This window comes from Coregonus clupeaformis, chromosome 7 (genome assembly GCF_020615455.1).
Source record: "Coregonus clupeaformis isolate EN_2021a chromosome 7, ASM2061545v1, whole genome shotgun sequence".
Lineage (NCBI taxonomy): Eukaryota > Metazoa > Chordata > Actinopteri > Salmoniformes > Salmonidae > Coregonus > Coregonus clupeaformis.
Window position 1 is genome coordinate 62,253,104 of NC_059198.1, and position 18,637 is coordinate 62,271,740.

Sequence of the window (18,637 nt, forward strand, 5' to 3'; positions counted from 1 at the left end):
GTCCTTACACAGCTCTCTGGTCTTGGCCATTGTGGAGAGGTTGGAGTCTGTTTGATTGAGTGTGTGGACAGGTGTCTTTTATACAGGTAACGAGTTCAAACAGGTGCAGTTAATACAGGTAATGAGTGGAGAACAGGAGGGCTTCTTAAAGAAAAACTAACAGGTCTGTGAGAGCCGGAATTCTTACTAGTTGGTAGGTGATCAAATACTTATGTCATGCAATAAAATGCAAATTAATTACTTAAAAATCATACAATGTGATTGTCTGGATTTTTGTTTTAGATTCCGTCTCTCACAGTTGAAGTGTACCTATGATAAAAATTACAGACCTCTACATGCTTTGTAAGTAGGAAAACCTGCAAAATCGGCAGTGTATCAAATACTTGTTCTCCCCACTGTATATCTGACATATCGGTATTCTGCAAAGGCTTATACTCCTGGTTCTATCCTCGAATTATCACTGGCATCATCTTCTTACTTGTGCTCCCTTTTCTTGGCCGCAATGTGTACTTCCTCTCCAATTTTTGGCATTATTTTTTTAGCAGTTTTTCCTTCTGTATCTTCAACTTCTTGAGTTGTTCTTCCAATTCTCTTACTTCTTCTAAATTATTCGCCTTATCCAAGCATGATATGCATCGATCCATATCTCTTTCTATTTCTTCTGTGCTAGTCATTGTTGAATAAAATCCTCTTGAACATGAAGCACCTTTAATCTCCAAATCTTCATCGCTGTCTTCATCCTGACTTTCATCAGAGCTCGGATCTCTTGTATTCTTCTTCTTCCAACTTCCATCACCCCTTCTTTCCGCTCTAGCCAACCTCCATCTGATCACAGGGTCATATCCACCCATGATCTCTTCTGAATCACTCTGATCATCATCATCATCATCATCATCATCATCATCATCATCTTCAAATTCCATCCTCCTGAACCTCACTCTACCCTTAGTTTCCAGACATGTCGTTTTCTTCTTACTTTTGGAGTTTGGATTCATCTTTATGGTCGTTATTGCTTGTCCTCTCTCTATTATTCGTTCATCTTCATCTCTGATGCAATAATCACCCTCCTGAATGATCACTGGAAGCTGAGGATAGACGTCCTTAAACTCTACTTCTTCCTCGTAAGGTGGGGGTCTTTTTGTTGAATCCTTATGTGAGAAAGGTGTATTGACTTCTGCCATTAGTTTTTCATTTACCTTCGCCTCTTTTGCCATTTTCTCTATACCTCTGTCTCTTTTATCTTTTGTATCTTTTATCAGTTTTTGTCCCTCATTTTCAAACAACTTAAGAACACCCAGCTCTCTGTCTCTTTTCTTTACGTTGTTCCCCTTTTTTCCCCTTCTTTTGATCTGCCTTATATGTGGACACAAGCACTTGCATTATCTTAATTACTTCTGGGTTAAGAGTCCCTTCCACTGGCCATGGTTGTTCAATGTCAGGCCAACGTTTATTCCATTTTCCAGATAACCTTGCAATAGCATTAACTAAAGGTTTACTATTTTGTACTACATGAACAGGAGTAATTACTTTCATAGTTTTTATGTCCTTTTTCCCCATTGTAACAACTCTTTTATATTCCTTTATTGTGAATTATTTATTTATTTTATTATTATTTATTTTAAACTAATTAATTTGTAAACCAAAAAATACTATTTACATTTTATTTTTAATTATTATTATTTATATATATATATATATATATATATATTTATTAATTAATTTCTTTCTTTCTTTCTTTTTCCTACCAAATTATTGATTAGTGGCAATCTTACCACATCCGGTAAAGAAAAGTAAAGGAAACTAGTCAACTTCAGAGCAATCAAAAAAGAAAGAATCCAGCAACAAGTAATCCAGCAACACTACAGCACCCACAAACCAATTGCTTAATAAGCACCCAATCACCTTAATTTTACAGAATAATCCCAGTGCTGGATTCCCAACACAACTCTAATCAAAACAACCCATGCACAAAAAACTTCAATGTGCAATTCTCAATTACATCAATTAATCAGTCTTTTGCCAAGTCCCTGCCAAATGGTCACAACATGAAATATTCTATGCATACACAATGTATCTATTATATCCTGTAAGGGAAAGTAAGTTTGTGGATAGAACAGTACTGGCCTTAATTGGACTGGATCCGGGGCAGCATACGCTGTCGCGTGACGCACTGGTCAGCACCTCCTCTCTCTGTCTCCTCCTTCTCGTTTCTCACATCACAGGAGAACAAAAGAAACAGACAAGAATTTAGTATTTTATGCACTCACTGGGTTATTTCAACCATACAATACCCTTTTAGACATACCTATGTTCACATTCACGCTAAGAAATAAGCAAACAGCTTAACTCAGGAATATTTTAAATAGCGCAGTAACATTTTATTTATTTATTTATTTATTTTAATTTTATTTTTAATCCGTCAACATAGCTCTCATTTATAAATTCAATGGATCTCAATCAAATGGTTTCATAGTTAAGCAACAGCCACTTAACAAACAGAATACTTTACTCGTGTGTACTCAAAGTCTCCCCCTCCTTATTTTTTCAGCTATAAGTCTGCGTGTCACAGCAGCTCAGTGCAGGCAGGGGAGTGGCATATTTGCTCTGTGTAACTCTAAACTCATAAAATCCCACACATGCGCAGCTCATTTACTAGTGCGATTTCAAGGTGAGAGGAGCTCTCCCACAAGTAACTTTTCTCTAAGTCAAACAGCAGACAGACCAGCTGTCCCTCCATTCTTTCCAACACAGACAAACAGTAACACTGAACAAAATGCACAAACCAACACAAAACATAGAACACAAATCCTACTTCGAAGTTTCTTAACTTTACTATCTTCACTTATTCTACTCTAATCTGCAGATTTATAGTTATTTTCTTATCCATTACAAATCCTCTCTATACAATCATAACGTCCTCCCGGGGGCTCGTAAAATTTAACAATGTTGAAAACGAATCCTCTCTATACAATCATAACATCCTCCCGGGGCTCATAGATTTTAACAATTTTGAAAACGTTCTCTCAAATGGAGACTCATAAGGTTTTAACCGTAATTAACATATTTCCTTACAAAAACTAAAACCCCTGTTCTCAACCAAAACATATATATGTATATATCTCTAACATAAATCTTATCATAGCATGAGTCGACACACAGCTGAAACACATCAGAGACCTCTTTATTTTGCGCAAACACACACTCTCTTTCTCTCACACACACATGAAAATAATGCATCCATTCATACGGTCCTTAAAAGCATGCTTCCGTCGCTCCTATTTCCTTTATATTCCTTCCTAAATTTCTGCTACCTTGAGTTGCAGATATTCAATGAGAGGCTACTTCGGACATATACCTCGTCAACTATATACCGAGAGGTAACATAAAATTGAATGTGTATTCTACAATCTCCAGTCCCTTGGACTGACCTGAAAATCCACCTAGTGACTCTTCAGGATTTGTGGCCCATCTAATGATCACCTCGTTTGAGGGCTTCTGTAGATCAGCGACGTCCTAACAGTATACATTTTTCCTTAGTTCCTTTTCCATTCTATTCCATTATTCTATTCCTTTTCCCTTTAATTTTATTCTAGCCAAATATCCCTAGGCCCAGTGTTATCAATTCCTATAGACACTCCCCCCTGTTTGCGTTGTTTCCAACGCAAACAACTTTAGACATTTAGAACGGAATCCTATCACACAGCAATAACAGCAATGCACACACAGACTCTTCACGGTGCGTCCCCCCAACGCACACACAGTCACACGAACTGACCAGCGCCCAAAGTTGTGAGAAAGCTCACCTTATCTGCAGGCATCTGGAGCGGGAGTCAGCACGGAGCCCATGATGTAACGCTGAAATAGACGCAACACGTCCCAAAATCCTCGTCGGAAATTTCTGTGGTGTCGACAATGCTGCAATGCTGTGTTGACAAGGAATCCGCTGACACTGTACTTGATTATAACTTTTATTACATCAAAGATTTCAGCATCAATTTACAGATTTCTGCAGAATCTGGAGAACAACTAACCCAATCTCAAATATGATTATTCTCTCGTCCCTTTGTTCAAACATGGTATATATCCTATGTAACACAAAATGGCGTGTTTTGAATAGACCAATCCCTGGCCGCCACATATCCCCATGTCCACTGTTTTATAGTAACCCTTTCCAGATGTTTCAGCACAGCAGAGCAAAGTTAATTTAACCAACAATATGAAAACCTCAGCCAAAGCTATAAATGTTTAGATACTACAAAACAAACAACTCAAAAACCACATGGAAACAGGAAATATTGTTTACATTACTTGTTAGAGGACAACCTGCTGAAGACAACCAGCTACATTTTGGATTGATGCATTTGGAATTGGGGGTGTGGCCAAAACGGAAAGAGAAACGCAACACTTATTTGCCAATCACTCATTGATATCACGTTGAAATCAATAGAATGAGAGGGGGAAGTCGGGTTGCACTTCCTGTTCAAACTAACCTTCCTACAAAACCACACGGAATCTGTGAATAATATGGATATCACTGGTTAGAGGACAACTTGTAGAAGACAGACAGCTACATTGTGGATTGTTGCATTTTGTTTCAAGTGGGTCGTCAACGCGGAAAGGTAAACGCAACACTATTTTGTTATTCACTCATATCGATATCAATTTGAAATCAATAGAGCGGGGGGCAAACGTTTGGGGCGTATACACCGTTTAAATTAACACTATTCAAAGGCCACACTGAATCTGATCATTTTCATATCACTGGTTAGAAGAGAATCAAGACGGTCATCTAATTTCTAGAATGTCGGATGGAAGTTTTGGGAGGCTACCGAAACGGGGAAGGGAAAAAATCAGTTGCTTTGTTTTTTAACTTCAACAAATCACGACCCGCCTTATGATATCAACAGTGACAAGTGTTGGCTGTTATTTGAGTGATAGCTTGGCTCTCAAATCCATGTATAGGTGTGTGGCCATGGACTTTATACAGAGAGCGCCCTGAATTATCCCTGCCATTTTGAGTTTGAAAATGATAGTATAATTCTACTAAATCCTCAAACCGACAGCGCGTAAATTCACTTCTACTCCGATTTCAGAGCACTCTAGTTTGAATGTGCCAGAGCGCAGAATAACTGATTCATTTACAAACGCCCAACACCCGTTGAATTTGAAAGGTATCAGTAAACTTCGGCAAAAAAACTGAATACAATTGTTGCTAGCAGTACAGTTAGTCACTAACACTCTTGATAAGATAACTATAAACGTTTATAGTAACATCACTAATCTGAGATAAAAACGATGTGCAATTACCCTCAATCAATGTGGTTAAAATGTGAGGTTGTAATGTACAGGAAATTTGCACAATATAAAATTATCGAATATGTACAAATAAATCAACATTTCAATTTAGGCTGATGGTGTACACAAATATTTCTCACAAGTTTAACAATTTACATAGTCAGAAAATGCTCTTATGCACAATTTTAACGGGGCGCTGTAGAAAGTGCTTCCATAGTGACTGCAGCAGGACGTTCATTCACCCCGCTTACTTATTATAACCTGTCAAGCCATTGCATTGATATTCTAGTCATTGTTATTTCAGACCACATTGTATGGACACTACAATTGGATAAATACAGCTTTATTGTACAATCTCACAGCTAAATATGGCACAGAAACCTGAACATTTGTTAAACTGCAATCAAGATTAAAGACCAGTAAACTGAGGAACAGCGTCACAGGAGTACACTCGCCACATCTTTGCCTAAACAGACCAGTGATCATTCCCTGGTTTTCAACCTCTTCAACACACCATCACACTAAGGGAGTGATTCAAGGCTGCATGTTCCTTTGCTGTATGACCAATAGAAAAATCCTATACGATTTTGGAACCAGACCTTTTGGACTCCTATGGGATTCTATTCTATAGGATTCCAATACAAGAATCCAATAGAAAAATGAGTCCTATATCGACATATAGTGGGGGAAAAAAGTATTTAGTCAGCCACCAATTGTGCAAGTTCTCTCACTTAAAAAGATGAGAGAGGCCTGTAATTTTCATCATAGGTACACGTCAACTATGACAGACAAATTGAGGAAAAAAAATCCAGAAAATCACATTGTAGGATTTTTAATGAATTGATTTGCAAATTATGGTGGAAAATAAGTATTTGGTCACCTACAAACAAGCAAGATTTCTGGCTCTCACAGAACTGTAACTTCTTCTTTAAGAGGCTCCTCTGTCCTCCACTCATTACCTGTATTAATGGCTCCTGTTTGAACTTGTTATCAGTATAAAAGACACCTGTCCACAACCTCAAACAGTCACACTCCAAACTCCACTATGGCCAAGACCAAAGAGCTGTCAAAGGACACCAGAAACAAAATTGTAGACCTGCACCAGGCTGGGAAGACTGAATCTGCAATAGGTAAGCAGCTTGGTTTGAAGAAATCAACTGTGGGAGCAATTATTAGGAAATGGAAGACATACAAGACCACTGATAATCTCCCTCGATCTGGGGCTCCACGCAAGATCTCACCCCGTGGGGTCAAAATGATCACAAGAACGGTGAGCAAAAATCCCAGAACCACACGGGGGGACCTAGTGAATGACCTGCAGAGAGCTGGGACCAAAGTAACAGCCTACCATCAGTAACACACTACGCCGCCAGGGACTCAAATCCTGCAGTGCCAGACGTGTCCCCCTGCTTAAGCCAGTACATGTCCAGGCCCGTCTGAAGTTTGCTAGAGTGCATTTGGATGATCCAGAAGAGGATTGGGAGAATGTCATATGGTCAGATGAAACCAAAATAGAACTTTTTTGGTAAAAACTCAACTCAGTCGTGTTTGGAGGACAAAGAATGCTGAGTTGCATCCAAAGAACACCATACCTACTGTGAAGCATGGGGGTGGAAACATCATGCTTTGGGGCTGTTTTTCTGCAAAGGGACCAGGACGACTGATCCGTGTAAAGGAAAGAATGAATGGGGCCATGTATCGTGAGATTTTGAGTGAAAACCTCCTTCCATCAGCAAGGGCATTGAAGATGAAACGTGGCTGGGTCTTTCAGCATGACAATGATCCCAAACACACTGCCCGGGCAACGAAGGAGTGGCTTCGTAAGAAGCATTTCAAGGTCCTGGAGTGGCCTAGCCAGTCTCCAGATCTCAACCCCATAGAAAATCTTTGGAGGGAGTTGAAAGTCCATGTTGCCCAGCGACAGCCCCAAAACATCACTGCTCTAGAGGAGATCTGCATGGAGGAATGGGCCAAAATACCAGCAACAGTGTGTGAAAACCTTGTGAAGACTTACAGAAAACGTTTGACCTGTGTCATTGCCAACAAAGGGTATATAACAAAGTATTGAGAAACTTTTGTTATTGACCAAATACTTATTTTCCACCATAATTTGCAAATAAATTCATTAAAAATCCTACAATGTGATTTTCTGGATTTTTTCTTCTCATTTTGTCTGTCATAGTTGACGTGTACCTATGATGAAAATTACAGGCCTCTCTCATCTTTTTAAGTGGGAGAACTTGCACAATTGGTGGCTAACTAAATACTTTTTTCCCCCACTGTAACCTGAAAGGCCGCTCAGCAAGGAAGAAGCCACTGCTCCAAAACTGCCATAAATAAGCCAGACTACGGTTTGCAACTGCACATGGGGACAAAGATCGTACTTTTTGGAGAAATGTCCTCTGGTCTGATGAAACAAAAATAGAACTGTTTGGCCATAATGACCATTGTTATGTTTGGAGGAAAAAGGGGGTGCTTGCAAGCCGAAGAACACCATCCCAACCGTGAAGCACGGGGGTGGCAGCATCATGCTGTGGGGAGCTTTGCTGCAGGAGGGACTGGTGCACTTCACAAAATAGATGGCATCATGAGGAAGAAAAATGATGTGCATATATTGAAGCAACATCTCAAGACATCAGTCAGGAAGATAAAGTTTGGTTGCAAATGGATCTTCCAAATGGACAATGACCCCAAGCATACTTCCAAAGTTGTGGCAAAATGGCTTAAGGACAACAAAGTCAAGGTATTGGAGTGGGCATCACAAAGCCCTGACCTCAATCCTATAGAAAATGTGTGGGCAGAACTGAAAAAGCGTGTGTGAGCAAGGAGGCCTAAAAAACCTGACTCAGTTACACCAGCTCTGTCAGGAGGAATGGACCAAAATTCACCCAAGTTATTGTGGGAAGCCTGTGGAAGGCTACCTGAAACGTTTGACCCAAGTTAAACAATTTAAAGGCAATGCTACCAAATACTAATTGAGTATATGTAAACGTCTGACCCACTGGGAATGTGATGAAATAAATAAAAGCTGGAATAAATCATTCTCTCTGCTATTATTCTGACATTTCACATTCTTAAAATAAAGTGCTGACCTAACTGACCTAAGACAGGGAATTTTTATTAGGATTAAATATCAGGAATTGTGAAAAACTGAGTTTAAATATATTTGGCTAAGGTGTATGTAAACTTCAGACTTCAACTGTATTAGGCAATAATGAAGAGTAGGCAAAGTGGTCGTGTCAGGTGAAAATTATATGTTTTACCATTGCAATTTTTTAGTCAAACTTCACATTGGTTGTCTGAAGCACGCTATAGAGTTCACAGCTGGCGATGCCTCATCGTGATTGGTTATTTCCATCATTTGCAACAATGATTAATCTTGCCCCGGCGCCCGTATAGGCGTTTTTTGCATTCATTTCGGATCCGGGCTGCCTCCCGGGTGTGAGCTAGATGCCCCATTCAAACCCACTGCAAAGACATCTCAAAACAAAAGTGACAACCCAGGTCTTCATACGGCCTGCTCTACTCAACACCACCCAGGTCTTCATATGATGTGCTCTACTCAACACCACCCAGGTCTTCATATGTACTCTACTCAACACCACCCAGGTCTTCATACGATGTGCTCTACTCAACACCACCCAGGTCTTCATATGATGTGCTCTACTCAACACCACCCAGGTCTTCTTTGTTTCTGACATGACTAGCACAGTTGGTACACAACATTTCATGACAAAAGATTTATGTCCAATTGTTTTATTTCATACAAGTTCATGAATGTGTACATTTTTGTACATTACAGATATAGGAACAGAGTGAGAAAATATTATAAAACCGTATAAAATATATTTGAAACCTTTCTGGTGTGCCTAGCCAGTGGCTTACCTGTTCTCAAACAGTCGTCTAAAGTTGGATCCAACCTGTGTTATCTATTGAGACTCAGATTCACACTCATATCAGTTGGATCCAACCAGTTATCTATTGAGACTCAGATTCTCACACTCACATCAGTTTCTCTCGTGCTATCTCACACGCTCTCATACATTCACACTAACCAGCGTGACCACTGTCCTTTCTCTGACCCCTATTAAAGACAATCAACATGTCCAAAATGGCATCCTATTCCCTACATAGTGCCCAGATTGGCTCTGACCTAAAGGGAATAGGGTGCCATTTCAGAGAGGCCTACAGTGTATAATACTGAGGCGGCATGATCACACTATGACAATAACATTCTATTTGTTATTCTTAGGCAGGAAACTAAATCTGAACGTAAAATCATATCAGCTATTAGTTACATGTACATCCTGATTTCTGCTGTAGCTAGCTAACATGGCAATTTCACCCATCTTATTATAAAGTTATAATAATCACTTTAAAAAGAATTTTTTTTAGAGCATTTCTCTATTTGTATTCTACCGATAGAGTATGTAGTAGTACAGTATAGAGTATGTAGTAGTACAGTAGTAGTTTAACATATTCAAGCAACAACATTTGTTTACAGTCTAATTTACTTAGCAGACTGATCAGACATTTTGAAAACAATAAAAATCAAGAAAATAACATTCCAGTGGCATTCTGGAGAACAATATAACAAACAATATCCAGAAAAAAGTGATCCATGTTCCCTTTGCTTATAGCAGTGTTTTAGGATGATGATTTAGCTTGAAGCTGCATAGGAAACTACACACAGACAGTAGAAGGATGATGATTTAGCCTGAAGCTGCATAGGAAACCAGACAGACAGTTGAAGGCACAGTCCCCATGTTACTGGGTATACTGTATCACAACTCATAGACAATATGGTATATTATTTATAATGGTCTATGGTCTGTACAGAAGCATTAGCAAATGTTTGCAGTTACATTTGATCACATTCATTGTCCATCACTATCCATTTCGACGAGCTGCTAAACGACCCCTGCCTTAGCTTGAGGACACATTGCTGTAAGGTACCTCATTTCACTACAAAGATCGGTATGGACTGAAAAAGTAAGAGTTTATAATATGTGTATTTGACTTGGTTTCTTTAAGCCTTCCTTCAATGCTTTACTATGCTCCTACTTTAAGTTAGTAGTCTATCTATAGGATGTTCCATGTGAAATGTACAGTGTTGTATCAAAGAATACTGAGGCCTATTATGGAAAAACATGGTTTGTACAAATTAAAACAAATGGATTGGTCTATAGAACTTAGACATTGATTATTGTAATTTTGTCAACGATCGACTCAAAATACTCCAATGTCAAAGTGGAAGAAAAATTAACATTTTTTTTGAAGATTGATACAAATAGATAAGTAAAATATAGTCTGCATAAGTATTAAGCCCTATTGTTCAGGCAAGCCTAAATTAGTTTGGCTTAACAAATAACATATTGGACTCACCCTGTGTGAAATAATAGGTGTTGACATGATTTATGAATGACTAACCCTTCCTCGGTCCCCCATACATACACCATCAATCAAGTATTGAATTTCAAGCACAGATTCAACTACAAAGACCAGGGAGCTTTTCAAAAGCCTTATAAAGAAGGGCAGTGATTGGTAGATGGGTAACAATAACAAATCAGACATTGAATATCTCTTTAAGCATGGTTAAGTTAATCATTATGCTGTGGATGATGTATTAAACCACCCAGACACAAAGATAGTCTTTCTGACCTGAGCTGCAGAACAGGAATGAAATGGCTCAGGGATGTTACCTTGAGGCCATTGGCGATTTAAAAAAAAGCTGTGATTAGAGAACTGAGGATAGCCCAAAAACATTGTAGTGACTCCACAATAATCACTTAAAATGACAGATTGAAAAGAATAATACAAATATACAGAATACAAATATTCCAAAACATGCATCTTGTATGCAACAAGGCACTAAAGTAAGACTTAAAAAAACACTGCAATGGAATACACTTTTTGGCCTAAATGTAAAGCCTTATGTTTGGGGCAAATCTGCCTCCTTATTTTTAAGCATGGTGGTGGCTGCATCATGGTATGGGTATGCTTGACATCAGCAAATACTGGGGAGTTTTGCAGGATAAAAAATAAATGGGATGGAGCTAAGCACAGGCAAAATCCTAGAGGAAAGCCTGCTTTAGTTTGCTTTACACCAGACACTAGAGAGGAATTCACTTTTCAGCAGGACAATAACCTACAACACAAGGTCAGATATACACTGGTTGGCCAAGTTACAGTTTTGACTTAAATCTGCTTGAAAATCTATGGCAAGACTTCTTGACAGAGCTTGAAGAACTTTTAAAAGAATAATGGGCTAATATTGCACAATTCAGGTATGTAAGGCTTTAAGACTTACTCAAGAAGACTCACAGCTGTAATCACTGCCAAAGGTGTTTCTAACATGTATCGACTTAGGGGGCTCAATACTTATGCAACGACTATATTTTTGTTATGTAATTTCTATTCATATGAAATAAATAAAAAATATTCCACTTTGACTTGAGTATTTTGTGTAGATTGTTGACAAAAATTACAATAAATTGTATTTTAATCCCACTTTATAACAACAAAATGTGACAATCCAAGGGTTATGAACACTTTTGCAAGGCAGTGTAAGTGTAGTGGTGGAACCTCCCTAACACCCATCCTAGTTGACAGCAGTTCTAAGCTAGCATGTAGGCCTGCTGCAGGGCTGTCCAACCCTCTTCCTGCAGATCTACCATCCTGTAGGTTTTTCAGTCCAACCCTCTTCCTGCAGATCTACCATCCTGTAGGTTTTTCAGTCCAACCCTCTTCCTGCAGATCTACCATCCTGTAAGTTTTTCAGTCCAACCCTCTTCCTGCAGATCTACCATCCTGTAGGTTTTTCAGTCCAACCCTCTTCCTGCAGATCTACCGTCCTGTAGGTTTTCAGTCCAACCCTCTTCCTGAAGATCTACCGTCCTGTAGGTTTTTCAGTCCAACCCTCTTCCTGAGGATCTACCGTCCTGTAGGTTTTTCAGTCCAACCCTCTTCCTGCAGATCTACCGTCCTGTAGGTTTTTCAGTCACTGACCTGATTCTACTTATTAGCAGGTCACCTTAACTGGCGGAATCAGGTATGTTCGGTTACTGTTGGACTGAAAACCTACAGGACAGTAGATCTTCAGGAAGAGGGTTGGACTGAAAACCTACAGGACGGTAGATCTTCAGGAGGAGGGTTGGGCTGAAAACCTACAGGACAGTAGATCTTCAGGAAGAGGGTTGGGCAGACTTGGTCTTGAGTATCAAGTAATAGTTTTAAATGAAAAAAGTATTTACAAATGTACTTATGTTATACTGTACATCTACATCCAGTGTAACTTTAGCAATTTACTGTAATATAACCTATATACACACCACACGTTGTCCTCCCTCTCAGTATTTACCTTCAACCTCCTAGACAGTTTGCTGTACATTATTTAAAGTTACAGGAACATAGAAATGCAGATCAATGTTTATCATTATCAGTATTGCGACAGCTAGATAGGCCAGGGACCTACAGGGGTGTTAAGGGGGAGGGGCCAGGGACCTACAGGCTGTTTAGGGGGAGGGGCCAGGGACCTACAGGCTGGTTAGGGGGAGGGGCCAGGGATCCCCAGTAGCCTACAGGGTGTTTAAGGGAAGAGTGAGAGGCCAGGGACCTACAGGGGCGTTGTAATAGGGAAGGTGAGAGGCCAGGGACCCCCAGGGGCCTACAGGGGTGTTGTGAGGATAGGTTGAGGGGCCAGGGAACCATAGGGGCCTACAGAGGTGTTAAGGAGAGGTTGAGGGGCCAGGGGCTTACAGAGGTGTTAAGGAGAGGTTGAGGGGCCAGGGACCCACAGGGGCCTGCAGGGGTGCTGTCAGGGCCCCTGCTAGTAGAATATGGGGGCAGATCTGTCATCATTGATGGGTTGTCTGAAGTAAATCTCCAGGGCTCGGTCACTGCGGAGAGAGGGGGGCAAGGAAGAGAGATGGTTAGTCTGGATAGAACACACATGGAAGACACTTGGGTCAAACCCCTAATCCCAACTCAACACCCACCCAAAGGTATTTATCTTCAGTCTGCTGTTTGGTAGATTATAGGAGACCCCTAGAGAAACCAGAAAGTGCATTAACAGTAGTAGTTTTCCACTGCCTAAATACTTTTGTTTCTGAATGTGTGTCTGTAGTTATTATTTATAAAGCAAATGTTAGAGCCAGCATGCAGGTGAGGACAAACAATGCTGTAGTGCTTATTATTGGAGTTAAGAGTTAAACATTTACTCTGAGAGAACAGAACAGACATACATGCAGGGTTAGAAGGACTTAGGAGTCTTCTCTGACACTTTTACCTCCATAGAAAAACACACATTCTTTTGCAACCCAGGGCCTCCTGGATTGGCTGGAAGAAACCCTGCCTCAGGAAGGAAAGCAAATCAGAGAGGTCGAAGGTTGGAAAAGGGGGAAAAAACAGTGATGCCCAGCACCTTACTGAAGCCAGACAGCCAATGACAGCCGAGAGAACCAGAGAGTGTGTGATTAGTTGGTTGGCTGAGTAAGCGAGCGAGCGGCGATGGAGGCTGGTGACTTACTGACGTCCTGTTCTTTCAGAACCGGGACATTTCTGGACCCAAACTGGAAGGTAAAGAAAACCCTTGGGTTTGAGTGCCTTAGTGTGCATCCAAAACAGCACCCTACTCCCTATGCTGTGCACTACATAGGGAATAGGGTGCTTAAGGCTCATCTCTCATACTGAAGTCATGCATGGTGAGGTCACAGTTCTTAAAGGCATTGACACAGCTAGTTAGTTTGAAGTCAGATGAACATAGGTTAACTGATATAGGATTAATTTCCCAGGCACAAATTAAACCTGTAGTGCGTCCAAAATGGCACCCTATTCCCTATCTAGTGTGCTACTTTTGACCAGAGTCCTGTAAAGTAGTGCACTATAAAGGGAATAGGGTGCTATTTGGGAGACTACAGGATTCATCTGTGTCTGGGAAGCCATCCCTTAGTCTGGATCTGTGAAGAACGATGGAAGACTGACAGTACACGTTTCATGCCCTTGACTTAGCCAAGTAACAGCCTGATGTTTCTCTGCAGACATGTGTAAAAAGCCTAACCACAGGGCTGTAAAGGGGGACGTGTGTGGCTGCATTGGACAGCACCTTCTCTGCTACAGTGGTTCCCAACCAGGGGTACTAGGACCCCTGGGGGTACTTGGCCTAACCACAGGGTTACTGGTAAAATGCACATGAGGGAGTAGTTCGGGGAAACTCCGGGCAGAGCAGAAATCGGTTGGGAACCACTGCTCTACTAGGTCAAATCAAACAGGTTGGGAACCACTGGTCTACTAGGTCAAATCAAACAGGTTGGGAACCACTGGTCTACTAGGTCAAATCAAACAGGTTGGGAACCACTGGTCTACTAGGTCAAATCAAACAGGTTGAGAACCACTGGTCTACTAGGTCAAATCAAACAGGTTGGGAACCACTGGTCTACTAGGTCAAATCAAACAGGTTGAGAACCACTGGTCTACTAGGTCAAATCAAACAGGTTGGGAACCACTGGTCTACTAGGTCAAATCAAACAGGTTGGGAACCACTGGTCTACTAGGTCAAATCAAACCGGTTGGGAACCACTGGTCTACTAGGTCAGATCAAACAGTACTATACAGAGTGTGTTACATCCACAGAAACTAGGGTAGCGTCCCAAATTACACCCTATTACCTATATGGGCCCTGGTCAAACGTAGTACACTGTGTAGGGAATATGGGTGCCATTTGGGATGTGACCTATGGCTTCAGGCTATTACCCTAATACAACTCAAAGTTCAAACGCAAAACTAGAGAAATACTGTCTAAAGAAGGAAAGAAGAGGAGGCAGGAAGGAAAGGAGAGGAACATCTATAGTACCATTCACAAGCACACATTCACACCACAACACTGATACTCAAATGGTTCAAATCACATCATGATGACGTGGTGATCAGAGCTCGGTTGCTATGGTAGTACTATGTGATGTCAGAGGTAGTGTGTAGAGGGAGAGGGTGAGGTGGACAGGGAGAGGTAGGGATGAGGTGTGGACGCCATGACAACAGACTACTGCAAATGATGTGGGAAATTATGTGACGAGTGATGTTTCACCAAAAAAAAAGATGTCTGAAAAAAGAACAAGTTTGCCCAGTACTGGTCCAAAACACTGATGTCAATCAAAAAATTGTTCAAATTAAATAATTTCAAATATTTTTTAAGTCATTAATTTGACAGAACAGATCTCTCGTCTGAACAAACTGTTCATTAATATATAGGATATATGTTTTATTTAGAATACTTTTTGTAAAAAGTCACCATACATTCAATGTCAAAGTTCAATAGTATCACATTTCTGATCATTGCTCCGTAGCATGCTCAAAGATAATAATAATAATAATAACTTATTATATTATTCAAATAAATATTTTGTCTTCTTTTTCTGGAAATCTTTTTACAATGACACTTAACGCATTTTTCAAAGAAATTAAGACCAAAAAGGACAATCACTGAGGACATACGATCATAATCATATTATTAAACATATTATTTGTACTTTCTTTCAACTAGATCACAGCAGTTATGGAGAAAATTAGACAAAGGTCATGGAAGGGTCAAAAGGTTGTAGAGGGGTCAATGATGACTGCCCCAACTGCTGAAAGAGCATATTTAGGGGTCAGAAAAGGTCCAATCTGAGGTCCATCAAGGAGTATTTCAAGAAAAATGAATATTTGAGACTGACCACTTTTGGGATGGCTTGGAGGAGGTCCTAGAAAGGACTGGAGGTTTGTAGTGTGATCGGAGTTTGAAACCAGATATGTTTTGCACTATTGATCTGTTTTTTTGTTACCTCTTTTCAAAATTAATCATCTTGAGTTAAAGAATAAAAAAAAGAGGAAAATATGAAATACACTGCTCAAAAAAATAAAGGGAACACTTAAACAACACAATGTAACTCCAAGTCAATCACACTTCTGTGAAATCAAACTGTCCACTTAGGAAGCAACACTGATTGACAATAAATTGCACATGCTGTTGTGCAAATGGAATAGACAACAGGTGGACATTATAGGCAATTAGCAAGACACCCCCAATAAAGGACTGGTTTTGCAGGTGGTGACCACAGACCACTTCTCCGTTCCTATGCTTCCTGGCTGATGTTTTGGTCACTTTTGAATGCTGGCGGTGCTTTCACTCTAGTGGTAGCATGAGACGGAGTCTACAACCCACACAAGTGGCTCAGGTAGTGCAGCTCATCCAGGATGGCACATCAATGCGAGCTGTGGCAAGAAGGTTTGCTGTGTCTGTCAGAGCATGGAGGCGCTACCCGGAGACAGGCCAGTACATCAGGAGACGTGGAGGAGGCCGTAGGAGGGCAACAACCCAGCAGCAGGACTGCTACCTCCGCCTTTGTGCAAGGAGGAGCAGGAGGAGCACTGCCAGAGCCCTGCAAAATGACCTCCAGCAGGCCACAAATGTGCATGTGTCTGCTCAAACGGTCAGAAACAGACTCCATGAGGGTGGTATGAGGGCCCGACGTCCACAGGTGGGGGTTGTGCTTACAGCCCAACACCGTGCAGGACGTTTGGCATTTGCCAGAGAACACCAAGATTGGCAAATTCGCCACTGGCGCCCTGTGCTCTTCACAGATGAAAGCAGGTTCACACTGAGCACGTGACAGACGTGACAGAGTCTGGAGACGCCGTGGAGAACGTTCTGCTGCCTGCAACATCCTCCAGCATGAGCGGTGGGTCAGTCATGGTGTGGGGTGGCATTTCTTTGGGGGGCCGCACAGCCCTCCATGTGCTCGCCAGAGGTAGCCTGACTGCCATTAGGTACCGAGATGAGATCCTCAGACCCCTTGTGAGACCATATGCTGGTGCGGTTGGCCCTGGGTTCCTCCTAATGCAAGACAACGCTAGATTTCATGTGGCTGGAGTGTGTCAGCAGTTCCTGCAAGAGGAAGGCATTGATGCTATGGACTGGCCCGCCCGTTCCCCAGACCTGAATCCAATTGAGCACATCTGGGACATCATGTCTCGCTCCATCCACCAACGCCACGTTGCACCACAGACTGTCCAGGAGTTGGCGGATGCTTTAGTCCAGGTCTGGGAGGAGATCCCTCAGGAGACCATCCGCCACCTCATCAGGAGCATGCCCAGGCGTTGTAGGGAGGTCATACAGGCACGTGGAGGCCACACACACTACTGAGCCTCATTTTGACTTGTTTTAAGGACATTACATCAAAGTTGGATCAGCCTGTAGTGTGGTTTTCCACTTTAATTTTGAGGGTAACTCCAAATCCAGACCTCCATGGGTTGATACATTTGATTTCCATTGATAATTTTTGTGTGATTTTGTTGTCAGCACATTCAACTATGTAAAGAAAAAAGTATTTAATAAGATTATTTCATTCATTCAGATCTAGGATGTGTTATTTTAGTGTTCCCTTTATTTTTTTGAGCAGTGTATATGTCATGGATGGTAATAATCACCCAGACAAAAGTTGATAAAACAAAAGAGATTCTTGTGACAATTTGAAGGGGTGTCCAAGTTCAACTAAGATATGTATATTCCACAACCTCAGTTGCACATTAAACTACCACAGAGAAAAGGAACATTTCAGAAGTAAGGCATATGATGCCCTTGACATAAATCTAAAATCGACTTCAGCATTGACCGTTCACACCAGGCAATGAGTGCAGCACCACCTAGCGTATAACAAAGCCTCACTGCAAACCAAGGCTACATCCCAAATGGCACCCTATTCCCTATAGAGCAGGCCCTATGGGCCCTGGTCAAAAGTACATAGGGTATAGGGTGCCATTTGAGACACATCCAAAGTCTCCATCATCATGTTTAGTCGTTCCACATGTGCTTTAGAAAAGGCAGTTCAGTTCAGTCCAGTTCAGCGGCTGAGTGAGTACAATGACTGTATACAATACAATGTTGATATTTTTTTGGCACTTGTACCGTACATGAACATGTCTTTTCAGATTTAACAAAATGACACAACCATGTACATGCATGAAAGTCAAAGACAAGCAGTGGCAAAGGCAGTCTCTTGTTTGAGATTGAGAGTTAGTAGTGTCCATTTTGTCTCTCGCACAGACATTGATTAGATAGAGAAGTTCAAAAGTTCAGAGTGGGAAACGCTGCAAGCCGATTGGTGGACGGGCTCCTCCCCGCTCTCCCTCTCAGCGCCCTCCTCATCCTCCACCCACCAACCGCCACTGTCACCGCCACCGACCCGAGGAAGGAAGGAGTGAAGGAGGGATCGAGGAGAGGAAGAGAGGACAGAAAGGAGGGATGAGACTCGGGGCTCTTCCACTTGGAGAAGGAGTGCGTGGAAGCAGGGGGGAGGAGAGGGATACA

The 18,637-nt window shown here is 41.3% G+C and overlaps 1 protein-coding gene across 5 annotated transcripts in view; it reads right to left on the reverse strand.

Moving 5' to 3' along the window:
* Positions 1–12,432: 12,432 nt before the first annotated feature.
* The window catches only part of LOC121555365 (brain-specific angiogenesis inhibitor 1-associated protein 2-like), a 111,346-nt gene continuing 105,141 nt past the window's right edge, over positions 12,433–18,637 (reverse strand). The window contains exons 15-17 of one of the 5 annotated variants that reach the window (XR_005997895.2): positions 13,823–13,865; positions 13,293–13,341; positions 12,433–13,193 (exon numbers count right to left, since the gene is read on the reverse strand). Coding sequence is in view for 3 of the 5 variants with exons in the window: in XM_041869196.1 (XP_041725130.1) it covers positions 13,124–13,193 (70 nt within the window). In the remaining 2 variants the exon portion in view is untranslated. Of the gene's footprint in view, positions 13,866–18,637 lie in introns of all 5 variants that reach the window. The other 4 variants (XR_006661202.1, XM_041869198.2, XM_041869196.1 and 1 more) reach the window with 4 other exon arrangements.